The 15,210-nt window shown below is 38.6% G+C and overlaps 1 protein-coding gene across 4 annotated transcripts in view; it reads right to left on the reverse strand.

Annotated features, from left to right (window-relative positions):
• PDE4D (phosphodiesterase 4D) overlaps positions 1–15,210 on the reverse strand; it is a 1,495,323-nt gene that overhangs the window by 1,156,194 nt on the left and 323,919 nt on the right. For all 4 annotated transcript variants that reach the window (XM_067031002.1, XM_067031004.1, XM_067031001.1 and 1 more), the window contains one exon: positions 5,458–5,593. In XM_067031002.1, coding sequence (XP_066887103.1) covers positions 5,458–5,499 — 42 coding nt within the window. In that variant the 5' untranslated portion in view covers positions 5,500–5,593. The remainder of the gene's footprint in view (positions 1–5,457; positions 5,594–15,210) is intronic.

The raw sequence follows: 15,210 nt of genomic DNA on the forward strand, positions 1-15,210 counted from the left end.
ACTGGTAGGAAGAAAATGATACAAGGTACCAAGAAACTGAGAATTTAATGTAAAATACTACAAGATACATTAGAATTCAATACATAAGAGAGTTGATTAATGAAGAAAAATTAAAATTTATCCAGTTCATTCTCTAGATGGGAAGGTCTATAAAAATTCATGAGTTGAGAGAATACCAACAGAGATATTATAAGGAAAAGTACTTAAAAAAATTTTTTTAATAACCTCTGATTTAAAAATACACTATCAGTATAGGCAATTTTATGTGTCTCTCCCCTTGTCTGTACCTTTACTTCTCATTCCTGGTTAGCATAAAGGCAGTGGCATTGATAGAGAGAACTGGGGTGGCTCAGAGATAATCAGGTCTGAAATTTACAAACCTCTAAAAAGTTAGCTCAACTGGTAAACCCACTGACAGGAGAAAGTACTTTGGAGACTTATGTTACTGGATTGGATGTTAAGAACAAACATATAAAATAAGCAAAATAGGAATAGTAAAGGGAGGAAAAATATTTTAAGTAAAATTAAAATTAGCCCCTAAGGTCTATGAAGAGCTGACTGGAACCTCAAAAATCAACACTGAGTTCCCCTAACATAAAATCTAGAAAATAGGAAATGAAGAGAAACATGTTAACTGGATAGTTTTCAGTGTTATCCAGTTGGGAAAATATGTGGACTCCAGAATATCAGCCACCAATATCACAGTCACTTATTAATATCATCCCTTAAAATTATCAGGCTCACTGTTATGGATTGAATACTTGTGTCCTCCAAAATTCATATGTTGAAATCCTAACCCCCAACGTAATTATATTGGAGGTGGGGCCTTTGGGAGGTAATCAGGGTTAGATGAGGTCATGAGATGGGGCCCTTATGATGGGATTAGTGCCCTTATAAGAAGAGACACCAGAGAACTTGCTCTCTCTCATCTACCACATGAGGACACAGTGAGAAGGCCAGGAAGAGAGCTCTCACCAGGAACCAAATCATCCAGCACCTTGATCTTGGACTTCAGCCTCCAGAACTGTGAGAAAATAAAATTCTCTTATTTAAGCCACCTAGACTGCAGTATTTTTTTATGGCAGCCTGAGCTGATAATATACTCTTTTTGCCCCAATGCTTTGATTTTATAACCTGGGAACTGATTTTCAGTTCAGCTTTATGAATGGTACAACATGACCTAGAATCAAAGCAACTCATAACTGATAGAAAACAGAACTCTCACCTAGTTTAACCACCCATCTTATGCCTGAATCTTTAACATGATATAGATATTGACTAAATAGTCTTGGAAGCTAGACTTGAACCCCTTTAGTGAGCAGAACTTGCTTCATTTCCAGGCATTTCCATTTGATTCATTTCTGGGCCAGATACTATCACTCTGCTCTGTAGCTACAAAAAAGCATCTGCAAACCTCAAAATAGAGAGAATTTATCAAGCAACTTATTATGTGATAGGTGTTTTCACCTTCATTATAATATTTTTTCTATCTTACAGATAAAGACCCTAAGGTTCAAAAAAATTAAGTAATTTACTAACAGTCAGATCTTTAAACACCAATGGATCTGGGGATTGATTCCACATCTCTGAACTCAACAACTATTCTATTTTCACTGCACCAGGGATCTCTAAACTATACTGATTTTGAAAACAGATGACAGTAAAAGGTAAATATAAATAGAATTCCTAATATTTTCTTTTTAAAGTCCACATTGGAGATTGCTGCACTTTATCACATCAGCTCCCTTATACGAGGTAGACAATAAAAAGCTAGATCAGTGAAAGTATATCCATATTGATGCCAGAACCTAATGTTGGGAGATCATGATTGTTATTCTGAATACAATGACTAGTAAATCTATTATTTTAAAAATTATTTTCAACAGAAGTACAAGCTGCAAGAGTTAAATTTTTAACCTTGCAAGAGTCATACTATGTTAATATTTCACTGGAGAAATGCCAAGGAAAGCTTGAGTCACAGATGTGATGATGGGGGTCACTGTAAATGGCTCCTTTCCCTTTGGAACCAATGGATTGAAAAGAGTCAATAGAGTTAACTCAGGTCATTAAAGGGCTGGGGTAGAGTCCTGACCACTGTAGCAAATTAAACTGTTTAATTAAAAACAGAGTTGTTGGGCTTCCCTGGTGGTGCAGTGGTTGAGAGTCCACCTGCCAATGCAGGGGACACAGGGTCGTGCCCCGGTCCGGGAAGATCCCACATGATGCAGAGCAGCTGGGCCCATAAGCCATGGCTGCTGAGCCTGCGCGTCTGGAGCCTGTGCTCCGCAACAGGAGAGGCCACAACAGTGAGAGGCCCGCGTACCGCAAAAACAAAACAAAACAAAAAAAAAAACAAAAAAAAAAAACAGAGTTGTTGCTACAAGTGCTTTCATAATATTTTCTAACAGCCTCAGAAAGGATATTCTATGCTAAATATTCTGTCTCTGTCCTAAATTGCTATGCTATGCAGGTAGCAGGGGAAAAAAAAATTCTAGATGTTTACAACTAAATGCTGCTCTAGATTAAATTAAATGGCTTCATGAAAACATATTTGAGGCAGAAGAAAGCAAGTTTTAAATAGAGAAATCAGTTGATCCGTTATGATTCAGAATAGTAAATGAAACTAAAGCATCCCTTGTACATGGGATTCTCCAGCTATGAAACTTATAGGAGAGTAATAACTCACCAAACCTCATTTTACCAATCATTATTTTGAGATAAAATGGTTTTACGCTAAAATTTTAAATTTTGTAATTGTTGTGCAAATGTCACTTGTTCAGTCCCATTGAAGCAAAAGTCAAAACAGCAAGAATTGCCCCCAGATTAAATAGATGGCAAAAACACTTCCTGAGGTTAACACAGAGAGAAATCTGTTTGAGCTCTGCCCTTTTGGACAGAGAACCAACACCCGGGAAAAAATATAGTCTTAAGCACCCCAAGAGGTATAAAACACACAGCTGTCATGTTAGAACTTTAATTATACCTGCAGAAATAAAATGCCAGTCCAATAAGAGGTGGCTTGAAAACTTTAAAAAGAGGTAAGGGCTTCATACCACGAACTTACGGGAGAACCTTCTGCTTACAGTAGCCAATGGGGCCATGTCTCACTTTGGTACTGTCCATATGCCCAGTTCCTCCCTTTTGTACCCACTACAACTACAAATTATCCTCCCAAACCAGCAAAATGTTGCTTTAAGTAAAAAGTGGTTTGTTTATATTCTTACAGTTAAAATTTTTCATGGATCCCTTCCAAATAAAGGAAAAATTCAGAGCATTTGTCATTAAAAGGGACACTGCACCAGGTCTTGAATGAGAGGGGAAAAACATGAACACTGCTTTAAATGCTCAAGAACAAATAAGGTGACTGTCTAAAGACAGTCTTTTTTTCCCTCCTCTTTCGTGTTCCTTAAGTTTTCACAATGACAGAAGCAAGATAGATACATAGAGACACACAGAGAGGAGCACAGCCCATTTTAACACTTAGAACATTCTCTTTGGATTTTCAAATGTCATAATGCCAAAGAAAAACATTCTCAGATTCTAAATCAAATTAATTATTTAAACCTTCCTCATCAAAAATGGGAAACATCTACTTCTAAGTGTACAATTTTGGACTCTGTTATGGCAAAGACTTAAGGGGCAGGGGTGACATTCTTAAACCAGTGCAAAATAAAATTTAAAAACTCTAAAGTGACAACTTCTCACTAGGCAACAAGTCTGGCTCTTTTCTCAGATAAACAGTAATCTCCTGCTTAGTGTCATTTAATTAAGTGGAAGCACTTTCTTTATGCTAGTGGATTTTCAAGAAGCTAAGAAGCAGTGAAATGAGAGCTCTATTGTTTACATTTGGTCAAGTGTATGTAACTCAGATTCTCTTAATCTGGGAAGCATGAGTCTTTCCATCAAGATGAAAATTTTTGCATTAAGCAAATATAAATAGGAAATCTCCTAGCGTCATGAAGTACTCAGAGGTCCTTAAAGTCACAGTTAATCATTTGCCTTTAGAATATTTTCCTCCAAGAACAGGGAAATGTTTAATAATATATTTTAATTATTCAAAATATTATCCCTTTCACCTTTATAAATATTTTTCACATCACATGTTTCTGAAATTTAATAAAGAAGGAAGTATTATATGTATGGTTTGCTTTCAAATTTAACTTATAATGAGAAAAGCTCAGTAACAGAAAGATGTGTTTGCAGTTTGGTAATTTGTATGCAGGTCACCTCCCATTACAATGAACAGCTCTATGATAATAGAAGGAATTCCAGGCTCCATGCCATGGCCCTTAATTTTACACAATAATCCATACCACTAAACACCAACAAGTAAAACAAATGAATTTGGACATTCCCTCAGAATTTGTTGAATTTCCTTGGTTGGTTATTAAACAGAGTCAGTACTCAGTCCAAGAACTGGCACACTTCTGGGTACAACCTCATTTTTTAAAAAACCCTACTGGGCACTATACTTCCCTCCCCATGACTCCTCCATTGCTCACCCTTAAAAGCTGGATGGTAATTAATTCTATAGAAAGAATTAAAAATGGCCTTGGGCCATCACCATAGAATCACTGGTTATAACACAAAGTGTTCCCATACTAGAGAAATGTGTTTGCATTTGTGGTTTTTCTCATGCCTTCAAATGAATGTTCCTACGTCATAACTACATCTGTTTGGATGCCTTTTTTCCCCTTGGGTAAATGAACAAAAGGACATGTTCTTAGAGCTTGCCTGATGGAAATTAACAGTCTACTTTCATCCCTGCCTCGAGTAGCTTTCTTTGAGTTGCTCTATTTGCTTATGCTCTCTTTCATAAGACAATAGAAATTTAGAAATTATCACCACTTTGGCACCTTAAGAACACTGAGTGGGAATAAGACAATCTCCATCAGGGCCTTGAGGACTTCCACTAAAAAAAAACACACACACACACACACAATTTAAAGGACGCGATTAGAGGATTAAAGACACATGCCATGGTAGAAAGCTCATGGAAGTGATGACCCACTGATTAAGTAGTCACATTATTCATCATGTACATGAACTTGCAGAATGTGACCGATTGAAGTACCTAGTAATGTAAGTTCAATTTATCCTTTTGAATTTCCCCAGAAAGTTTGATATTCAAGACATAATTTCCTCAGTTTCAACTTTTTATATTTTCTGCATGCATCCAAAAATCAGGGTTTCCTATATCATACCAGTAGGCACATACAAATGAATGGTAAGGCATATAAACTGGGTGAAAGAGAATTCCCATCAAATGTCAACCAGGCCACAGGGACAAACAAGTCTTCATTTGTTAATAAGCTGCATACAGTCAGAGAACTGAAAGTTAACCAAGGGTTTCTCACAAGTCTCATCATGAAAGCACAGTATTAAAATCCAAAAGAAAACAGTAAAAAGTTGCGGGTACACAGTTTTAGAAAATAAATGAAAACAAAAAGTACTTACACTTTTGCTCCGAGAAAGCAAATCACAGGTATTTCTTTTCATGGTGGTGCTTTAAGTAATTCCAACAGTCAATAGTTGTTTTCAACGTCACTGCTCTCACTGCAACAATTATCCACTCAAAAAGCCAATTGGCATTCTGAAGAGAAAGGCAAGGAAATGTTTAATCAAGTATATGATTAACACATGCACTTTGAAATGCTGTCTTAGAGTAGGACAGTAATTCTTCAATTATTCATCAAAACAGGTTAAAATGGTGCTGTGTTTAAAACAGTAAAAGTATGCACGAGTAACATTTCCAAAACAGTTTTTGTTAAATGTAAGTTAGAGATTTCAGGCACCATCTGTTTCTCATTAAACATTCAAATGTACATTTCTAGTGGCTGGAAAAAAAAAAAAAAGGTATGGTAGTCACAACCTAAAGTTACACGTATGAAATGAAAATGCATACTGACTTGTGTATGTGCTGATCTGGCTGGTACAGCTACGGATCCCTCAATTTTCCACTAAGGCAGGGGTCCCCAACCCCCGGGCCGTGGTACCATTTCACAGCCTGCTAGGAACTGGGCTGCACAGCAAGAGGTGAGCGGCGGGCCAGTGAGCAAAGCTTCATCGGTGGCTCCCCATGGCTTGCATTACCGCCTGAGCCATTTCCCCACCCCCTTCCATGGAAAAACTGTCTTCCACGAAACCCGTCCCTGGTGCCAAAAATGTTGGGGACCGCTGCATTAAGAGATCGCTAAGCTAGCTTTGTTCACTGCTGGAATCTTACCTACATCTGCAAGCCCTCTGACCACTGTATAATGGTCTCTTGTTTCATTAGCAATAATCTACAGTACCTGGAAGACATTCCAGTGGCTCTTCAGTAAACTTAGTGTAAACGTACCCCTTCGGTTCAAAGAGGTTGCAAGGAATGGTTGAGAGAAACTTTACCTAGTCAAGCAGCAACCATTAAAGAATTATTCTACAGCAGTTGCCACATGAATATGATAGCCACATTGCCTAACCTTCACTTTCGCCAGACATTAAGAAGAAAACTCTGTTTTGAGCTTCGAAGAAAGAACAAATAGAATAGTTAGATGTGTTGTGTTCATTTCTGATATTCAGCTATATCTGGACATGATTTACATACTTATAGGGAGTATTTGCATGTGGGTTGAAGTGCCTTTTACAAAAGAAGATACTCTGAGGGAAAGAGGATGAGGCAGACAGGCCTGAAAAAAACCACAAGAACTCTGACATTGTACGTATAGACTGGCCCTCACAGTATGTAGATCTGTCACTTAGATTTGTTCTAAGCTTCTCAGAAGACTTGTGTCTGAGGTTGAAGGAAAAGAGTAACAGTGAGCAAGGTCTGAAAAAGTTTGTTTTGCTCAAATGATTGAAAAATATCAAAGTGCATGGTAATGTGAGTTACACACTGAAAAACATAAATAAAACAAAGTAACTATACAGACTTTTAAAAAACTAAAGGAGAGAGGACTCCAGGGGAACACAGCGTCTGTGTGGGCCCCTGGGGGAGGCCAGCCTAAAGCAGCATGAGAACACAGTGGTCCCCACGGGAGCAGACAGGGATCTTCACCCAGCAACCCATAGTAGCGCCCTCTCAAGGCTCAAAGATTTGTCTGAACACATGTGAGTCACCCCTCAAATTTTATGAAGATAAAAGGGAGATGCCTTTAAGGAGGCCAGAGATCCCACAACAGCAAAGTGGAGCTGGAGCCAGAGAAACAGAATTTATTGTTGCTAAGAATATCCCCAGATACAACTTGGGGACCCAAATGGCAGTGAGGAAGAAAGCCTGTTTCTGGAGTTGATGAAAATGCTTGCCTGAGGTTAGAAAAAAATACATAATCAAATGTGAGTTGTTAGAATAAAAATTATTTCTTTGAGTATGCATGGATTTTGTTTAAGGGAGTGGGGATTGGAAGGAGGAGTTGACCCCCAAATGCTAAGTTCTCAGCTACTATACCTCCAGGAATTTAGTCACCTTTACTGATAGTTATAATGCCAAGCATTTCATAAGTTCTCAGAAAATGTGAAATTATGTTATTCACCTAGATCAATTTAAGAAGTGAACAGAAATAATATAAACTGTGAACCAAATATTTCATATCTGGGGGGGGAATCAGCTAAATGCTGTGGGAAGCTTACACACTATCAGAGAAAAACTCATTTGAAATATTTAATTATTCATTCAGTATTTAATGAGTACCCTAAGGGTAACCATGGAATAGTTGCCCCAGTAGATTAATGACTCAGTGGTTTTAAATTAACTAATCAGTCAAATCAGACAAATGATGGATTTGACCTGGTAAGATTTGCTGAATTAATCAGGTTCTTAACAAATTTGCCTTGACATATTTAAAGACAATCATTAAGAGGTACTTTCCTATAGGAATTTAGAACCTGTAGAAATCTGAATAGACAAAGGGATTTAACTGAAAACTGATGGCTAAAGTGATGGCCCTTCTCAGCCTGTTTACCTAGGAGGCAGCAAGGTCTTGCTAAGAGTATGGATCTTGAAACCAAATAGACAGGTTAGAATTTCAACTCTCCAATGGCATTCTGTGTAGCTTTAGGTAAGTTACTTAACCTCTCTGAGCTTTTTCCAGATCTGAAAAAGGGAGATAATAATACTCATGTGTGGGGGAGCTTCGAGATGGCAGAAGAGTAAGACATGGAGATCACCTTCCTCCCCACAAATACATCAGAAATACATCTACATGTGGAACAGCTCCTACAGAACACCTACTGAACACTGACAGAAGACCTCAGACCTCCCAAAAGGCAAGAAACTCCCCACGTACCTGGGTAGGGCACAAGAAAAAGGAAAAAACAGAGACAAAAGAATAGGGATGGGACCTGCACCTCGGGGAGGGGGCTGTGAAGGAGGAAAGATTTCCACACACTAGGAAGCCCCTTCACGGGCGGAGACTGTGGGTGGCGGAGGGGGAAGCTTCAGAGCCGCAGAGGAGAGCGCAGCCACAGGGTGCGGAGGGCAAAGCAGAAAGATTCCCGCACAGAGGATCGGTGCCGAGCAGCACTCACCAGCCCGAGAGCTTGTCTGCTCCCGCGCCGGGGTGGGCGGGGGCTGGGAGCTGAGGCACGAGCTTCGGAGGCCACATCCCAGGAAGATGACTGGAGTTGGCTGCGTGAACACAGCCTGAAGGGGGCTAGTGCGCCACAGCTAGCCGGGAGGGAGTCCAGGAAAAGGCCTGGAACTGCCAAAGAGGCAAGAGACTTTTTCTTCTCTCTCTGTTTCCTGGTGCATGAGGAGAGGGGATTAAGCGCGCCGCTTAAAGGAGCTCCAGAGACGGGCGCGAGTCGCGGCTATCAGCGCGGACCCCAGAGACGGGCATGAGACGCTAAGGCTGCTGCTGCCGCCTCCAAGAAGCCTGTGTGCGAACACAGGTCACTCTCCACACCTCCCCTCCCGGGAGACTGTGCAGCCCGCTACTGCCAGGGTCCCGTGACCCAGGGACAACTTCCCCGGTAGAACGCACGGCGCGCCTCAGTCTGATGCAACGTCACGCCGGCTTCTCCCGCGCAGGCTCGCCCTGCACTCCGTGCCCCTCTCTCATCCCGGCCTCAGTGAGCCAGAGCCCCCGAATCAGCTGCTCCTCTAACCCCGTCCTGTCTGGGAGGGAACAGATGCTCTCAGGCGACCTACACCCAGAGGCGTGTCCAAATCCAAAGCTGAATCTCAGGAGCTGTGCGAATAAAGAAGAGAAAGGGAAATCTCTCCCAGCTGCCTCAGGAGCAGCAGATTAAAGCTCCACAATTAACTTGATGTACCCTGCATCTGTGGAATACTTTAATAGACAACGAATCATCCCAAATTGAGGTGGTGGACTTTGGGAACAACAATATATATATATATGTTTCCCTTTTCTCTTTTGGTGACTGTATATGTGTATGCTTCTGTGTGTGATTTTGTCTGTATAGCTTTGCTTTTACCATTTGTCCTAGGGTTCTGTCTTTTTTTTTTAACTATACTTTTAGCACTTGTTATCATGGATGGATTTGTTTTTTTGGTTTGGTTGCTGTCTTATTTATTTTTCTTTATTACTTTTTAATATTTTTAAAAAATTTTAAGATTTTTAATAATTATTTTTATTTTAATATCTTTATTTTATTTATTTATTTTTTTTTTTCCTCCCTTTTATTCTGAGCCATGTGGATGACAGGGCCTTGGTGCTCTGGCTGGGCATCAGGCCTGTGCCTCTGAGGTGGGAGAGCCAAGTTCAGGACATTGGTCCACCAGAGGTTTCCCAGCTCCACACAATATCAAACGGCAAAAATCTCCCAGAGATCTCCATCTCAATGCTAAGACCCAATTCCACTCAAAGACCAGCAAGCTACAGTGCTGGACACGCTATGCCAAACAACTAGCAAGGCAGAAACACAACCCCACCTATTGGCAGAGAGGCTGCCTAAAATCATAATAAGGTCACAGACACTCCAAAACACACCACCAGACACGGACCTGCCCACCAGAAAGACAAGATCCAGCCTCATCCACCAGAACATAGGCACTAGTCCCCTCCACCAGGAAGCCTGCACAACCCACTGAACCAACCTTAGCCACTGGGGGCAGACACCAAAAACAATGAGAACTATGAACCTGCAGCCTGTGAAAAGGAGACCCCAAACACAGTAAGATAAGCAAATTGAGAAGACAGAAAAACACACAGCAGATGAAGGACACACAGCTGATGAAGGAGCAAGGTAAACAATGCCCACCAGACCAAACAAATGAAGAAGAAATAGGCAGTCTACCTGAAAAAGAATTCAGAGTAATGACAGTAAAGATAATCCAAAATATTGGAAATAGAATGGAAAAAATACAAGACACATTTAACAAGGACCTAGAAGAATTAAGAGCAAACAAACAATGATGAACAACACAATAAATGAAATTAAAAATTCTCTAGAAGGAATCAATAGCAAAATAACTGAAGCAGAAGAATGGATAAGTGACCTGGAAGATAAAATAGTGGAAATAACTATTGCAGAGCAGAATACAGAAAAAAGAATGAAAATAATTGAGGGCAGTCTCAGAGACCTCTGGGACAACATTAAATACAACAACATTCAAATTATAGGGGTCCCAGAAGAAGAAGAGAAAAAGAAAGAGACTGAAAAAATATTTGAAGAGATTATAGTTGAAAACTTGCCTAATATGGGAAAGGAAATAGTTAATCAAGTCCAGGAAGTGCAGAGAGTCCTATACAGGATAAATCCAAGGAGAAACATGCCAAGACACATATTATTCAAACTATCAAAAATTTAATGCAAAGAAAAAATATTAAAAGCAGCAAGGGAAGAATGACAAATAACATATGAGGGAATCCCCATGAGGTTAACAGCTGATTTTTCAGCAGAAACTGCAAGCCAGAAGGGAGTGGCAGGACATATTTAAAGTGATGAAAGGAGATTTGATGGAGAAATTAAAACCTTTACAGACAAGCAAAGCTAAGAGAATTCAGCACCACCAAACCAGGTTTACAACAAATGCTAAAGGAACTTCTTTAGGCAGGAAACACAAGAGAAGGAAAAGACCTACAATAACAAAGCCAAAACAATTAAGAAAATGGTAATAGGAACATACATATCGATAATTACCTTAAATGTAAATTGATTAAATGCTCCAACCAAAAGACACGGACTAGCTGAATGGATACAACTATGAGACCCATATATATGCTGTCTACAAGAGACCCACTTCAGACCTAGGGACACATACAGACTGAATGTGAGGGGATGGAAAAAGATATTCCATGAAAATGGAAACCAAAAGAAAGCTGGAGTAGCAATTTTCACATCAGACAAAATAGACTTTAAAACAAAGACTATCACAAGAGACAAAAAAAGGACACTACATAATGATCAAGGGATCAATCCAAGAAGAAGATAGAACAATTATAAATAATTATGCACCCAATATAGGAGCACCTCAATACATAAGGCAAATACTAACAGCCATAAAAGGGGAAATCGACAGTAACACAATCATAGTAGGGGACTTTAACACCCCACTTTCACCAATGGACAGATCATCCAAACAGAAAATTAATAAGGAAACACAAGCTTTAAATGATACATTAAACAAGATTGACTTAATTGATATTTATAGGACATTTCATCCAAATACAACAGAATACACATTCTTCTCAAGCACTCATGGAACATTCTCCAGAATAGATCATATCTTGTGTCACAAATCAAGCCTTGGTAAATTAAGGAAAACTGAAATCATATCAAGTATCTTTTCTGACCACAATGCTATGAGACTAGATATCAATTACAGCAAAAAATCTGTAAAAAATAAAACACATGGAGGCTAAATAATACACTACTTAATAACCAAGAGATCGCTGAAGAAATCAAAGAGGAAATCAAAAAATACCTAGAAACAAACAAAAATGAAAACACAACAACCCAAAACCTATGGGATGTAGCAAAAGTAGTTCTAAGAGGGAAGTTTACAGCAATACAATCCTACCTCAAGAAACAAGAAATATCTCAAATAAATAACCTAACCTTACACCTAAAGCAATCAGAGAAAGAAAAACAAAAAATCCCCAAAGTAAGCAGAAGGAAAGAAATAATAAAGATGAGATCAGAAATAAATGAAAAAGAAATGAAGGAAACAATAGCAAAGATCAATAAAACTAAGAGCTGGTTCTTTGAGAAGATAAACAAAATTGATAAACCATTAGCTGCACTCATGAAGAAAAAAAGGGAGAAGACTCAAATCAATAGAATGAGAAATGAAAAAGGAGAAGTAACAACTGACACTGCAGAAATACAAAGGATCATGAGAGCTTACTACAAACAACTATATGCCAATAAGATGCACAACCTGGAAGAAATGGACAAATTCTTAGAAAAGCACAACTTCCCAGGCTGAACCAGGAAGAAATAGAAAATATAGACAAATCAATCACAAGCACTGAAATTGAAACTAACTGTGATTAAAAATATTCCAACAAATAAAAGCCCAGTACCAGATGGCTTCACAGGCGAATTCTATCAAACATTTAGAGAAGAGCTAACACCTATCTTTCTCAAACTCTTCCAAAATAGAGCAGAGGAAGGAACACTCTCAAACTCATTCTATGAGGCCACCATCACCCTGATACCAAAACCAGACAAAGACGTCACAAAGAAAGAAAACTACAGACCAATATCACTGATGAACATAGATGCAAAAATCCTCAACAAAATACTAGCAAACAGAATCTGACAGCACATTAAAAGGCTCATACACCATGATCATGTGGGGTTTATCCCAGGGATGTAAGGATTCTTCAATATATGCTAATCAATCAATGTGATATACCATATTAACAAATTGAAGGAGAAATACCATATGATCATCTCAATAGTGCAGAAAAAGCTTTTGACAAAATTCAACACATATTTATGATAAAAACCCTCCAGAAAGTAGGCATACAGGGAACTTTCCTCAACATAATAAAGGCCATATATGACAAACCCACAGTCAACATCATCCTCAATGGTGAAAAACTGAAGCCATTTCCACTAAGATCAGGAAAAAGACAAAGTTGCCCACTCTGATCACTATTATTCAACATAGTTTTGGAAGTTTTAGCCACAGCAATCAGAGAAGAAAAAGAAATAAAAGGAATACAAATCAGAAAAGAAGAAGTAAAACTGTCACTGTTTGCAGATGACATGATACTATACATAGAGAATCCTAAAGATGCCACCAGAAAACTACTAGAGCTAATCAATGAATTTGGTAAAGTAGCAGGATACAAAATTAATGCACAGAAATTTTTTGCATTCCTATACACTAATGATGAAAAATCTGAGAGTTAAATTAAGGAAACACTCCCATTTACCACTGCAACAAAAGGAATAAAATACCTAGGAATAAACCTACCTAAGGAGACAAAATACCTGTATTCAGAAAACTGTAAGATACTGCTGAAAAAAATTTAAAATGATACAAATAGATGGAGAGATATACCATGTTCTTGGATTGGAAGAATCAACACTGTGAAAAATGACTATACTACCCAAAGCAATCTACAGATTTAATGCAATCCCTATCAAACTACCAATGGCATTTTACACAGAACTAGAACAAAAAATTTTACAATTTATATGGAAACACAAAAGACCCCGAATAGCCAAAGCAATCTTGAGAAAGAAAAATGGAGCTGGAGGAATCAGGCTCCCTGAATTCAGACTAGACTACAAAGCTACAGTAACCAAGACAGTATGGTACTGGCACAAAAAAAGAAATATATATCAATGGAACTGATTGAAAGCCCACAGATAAGCCCACACACATATGGTCACCTTATTTTTCATAAAGGAGGCAAGAATATACAGTGGAGAAAAGACAGCCTCTTCAATAAGTGGTGCTGGGAAAACTGGACAGCTACCTGTAAAAGAATGAAATTAGAACACTCCCTAACACCATACACAAAAATAAACTCAAAATGGATTAAAGACCTAAATGTAAGGCCAGATACTATAAAACTCTTAGAGGAAAACATAGGCAGAACACTCTATGACATAAATCACAGCAAGATCCTTTTTGACCCACCTCAGGAGAAATGGAAATAAAAACAAATATAAACAAATTGTACCTAATGAAACTTAAAAGCTTTTGCACAGCAAAGGAAAACATAAATAAGATGAAAAGACAACCCTCAGACTGGGGGAAAATATTTGCAAATGAAGCAAACAACAAAGGGTTAATCTCCAAATTTTACAAGCAGCTCATGCAGCTCAGTATGAAAAAAACAAAAACCCAATCCAAAATGAGCAGAAGACCTAGAGACATTTCTCCAAAGAAGATATACAGATTGCCAAGAAGCACATGAAAGAATGCTCAACATCATTAATCATTAGAGAAATGCAAATCAAAACAACAATAAGATATCATCTCACACCAGTCAAAATGGCCATCATCAAAAAATCTACAAACAATAAATGCTGGAGAGGGTGTGGAGAAAACAGAACACTCTTGCACTGTTGGTGGGAATGTAAATTGATACAGCCACTATGGAGAACAGTATGGAGGTTCCTTAAAAAACTAAAAATAGAAGTACCATATGACCCAGCAATCCCACTACTGGGCATATATCCTGAGAAAACCATAATTCAAAAAGAGTCATGTACCACAGTGTTCATTGCAGCTCCATTTACAATAGCCAGGACATGGAAGCAACCTAAGTGTCCATCAACAGATGAATGGATAAAGAAGATGTGGCACATATATACAATGGAATATTACTCAGCCATAAAGAGAAACGAAATTAAGCTATTTGTAGTGATGTGGATGGACGTAGAGTCTGTCATACAGAGTGAAGTAAGTCAGAAAGAGAAAGACAAATACCATATGCTAACACATATATACTAACAGATTTAATGCAATCTAAAAAATATATAATATATATGATCATGAAGAACCGAGGGGAAGGACGGGAATAAAGATGCAGACCTACTAGAGAATGAACTTGATGACATGGGGAGGGGGAAAGGTAAGCTGGGACAAAGTGAGAGAGTGGCATGGACATATATACACTACCAAATGTAAAACCAATAGCTAGTGGGAAGCCGCCACATAGCACAGGGAGATCAGCTCGGTGCTTTGTGACCACCTAGAGGGGTGGGATAGGGAGGGTAGGAGGGAGGGAGATGCAAAAGGGAAGAGATATGGGGATATTTGTATATGTATAGCTGATTCACTTTGTTATAAATCAGAAACTA

The sequence above is a fragment of the Kogia breviceps genome, chromosome 4 (genome assembly GCF_026419965.1).
Source record: "Kogia breviceps isolate mKogBre1 chromosome 4, mKogBre1 haplotype 1, whole genome shotgun sequence".
Classification (NCBI taxonomy): domain Eukaryota; kingdom Metazoa; phylum Chordata; class Mammalia; order Artiodactyla; family Physeteridae; genus Kogia; species Kogia breviceps.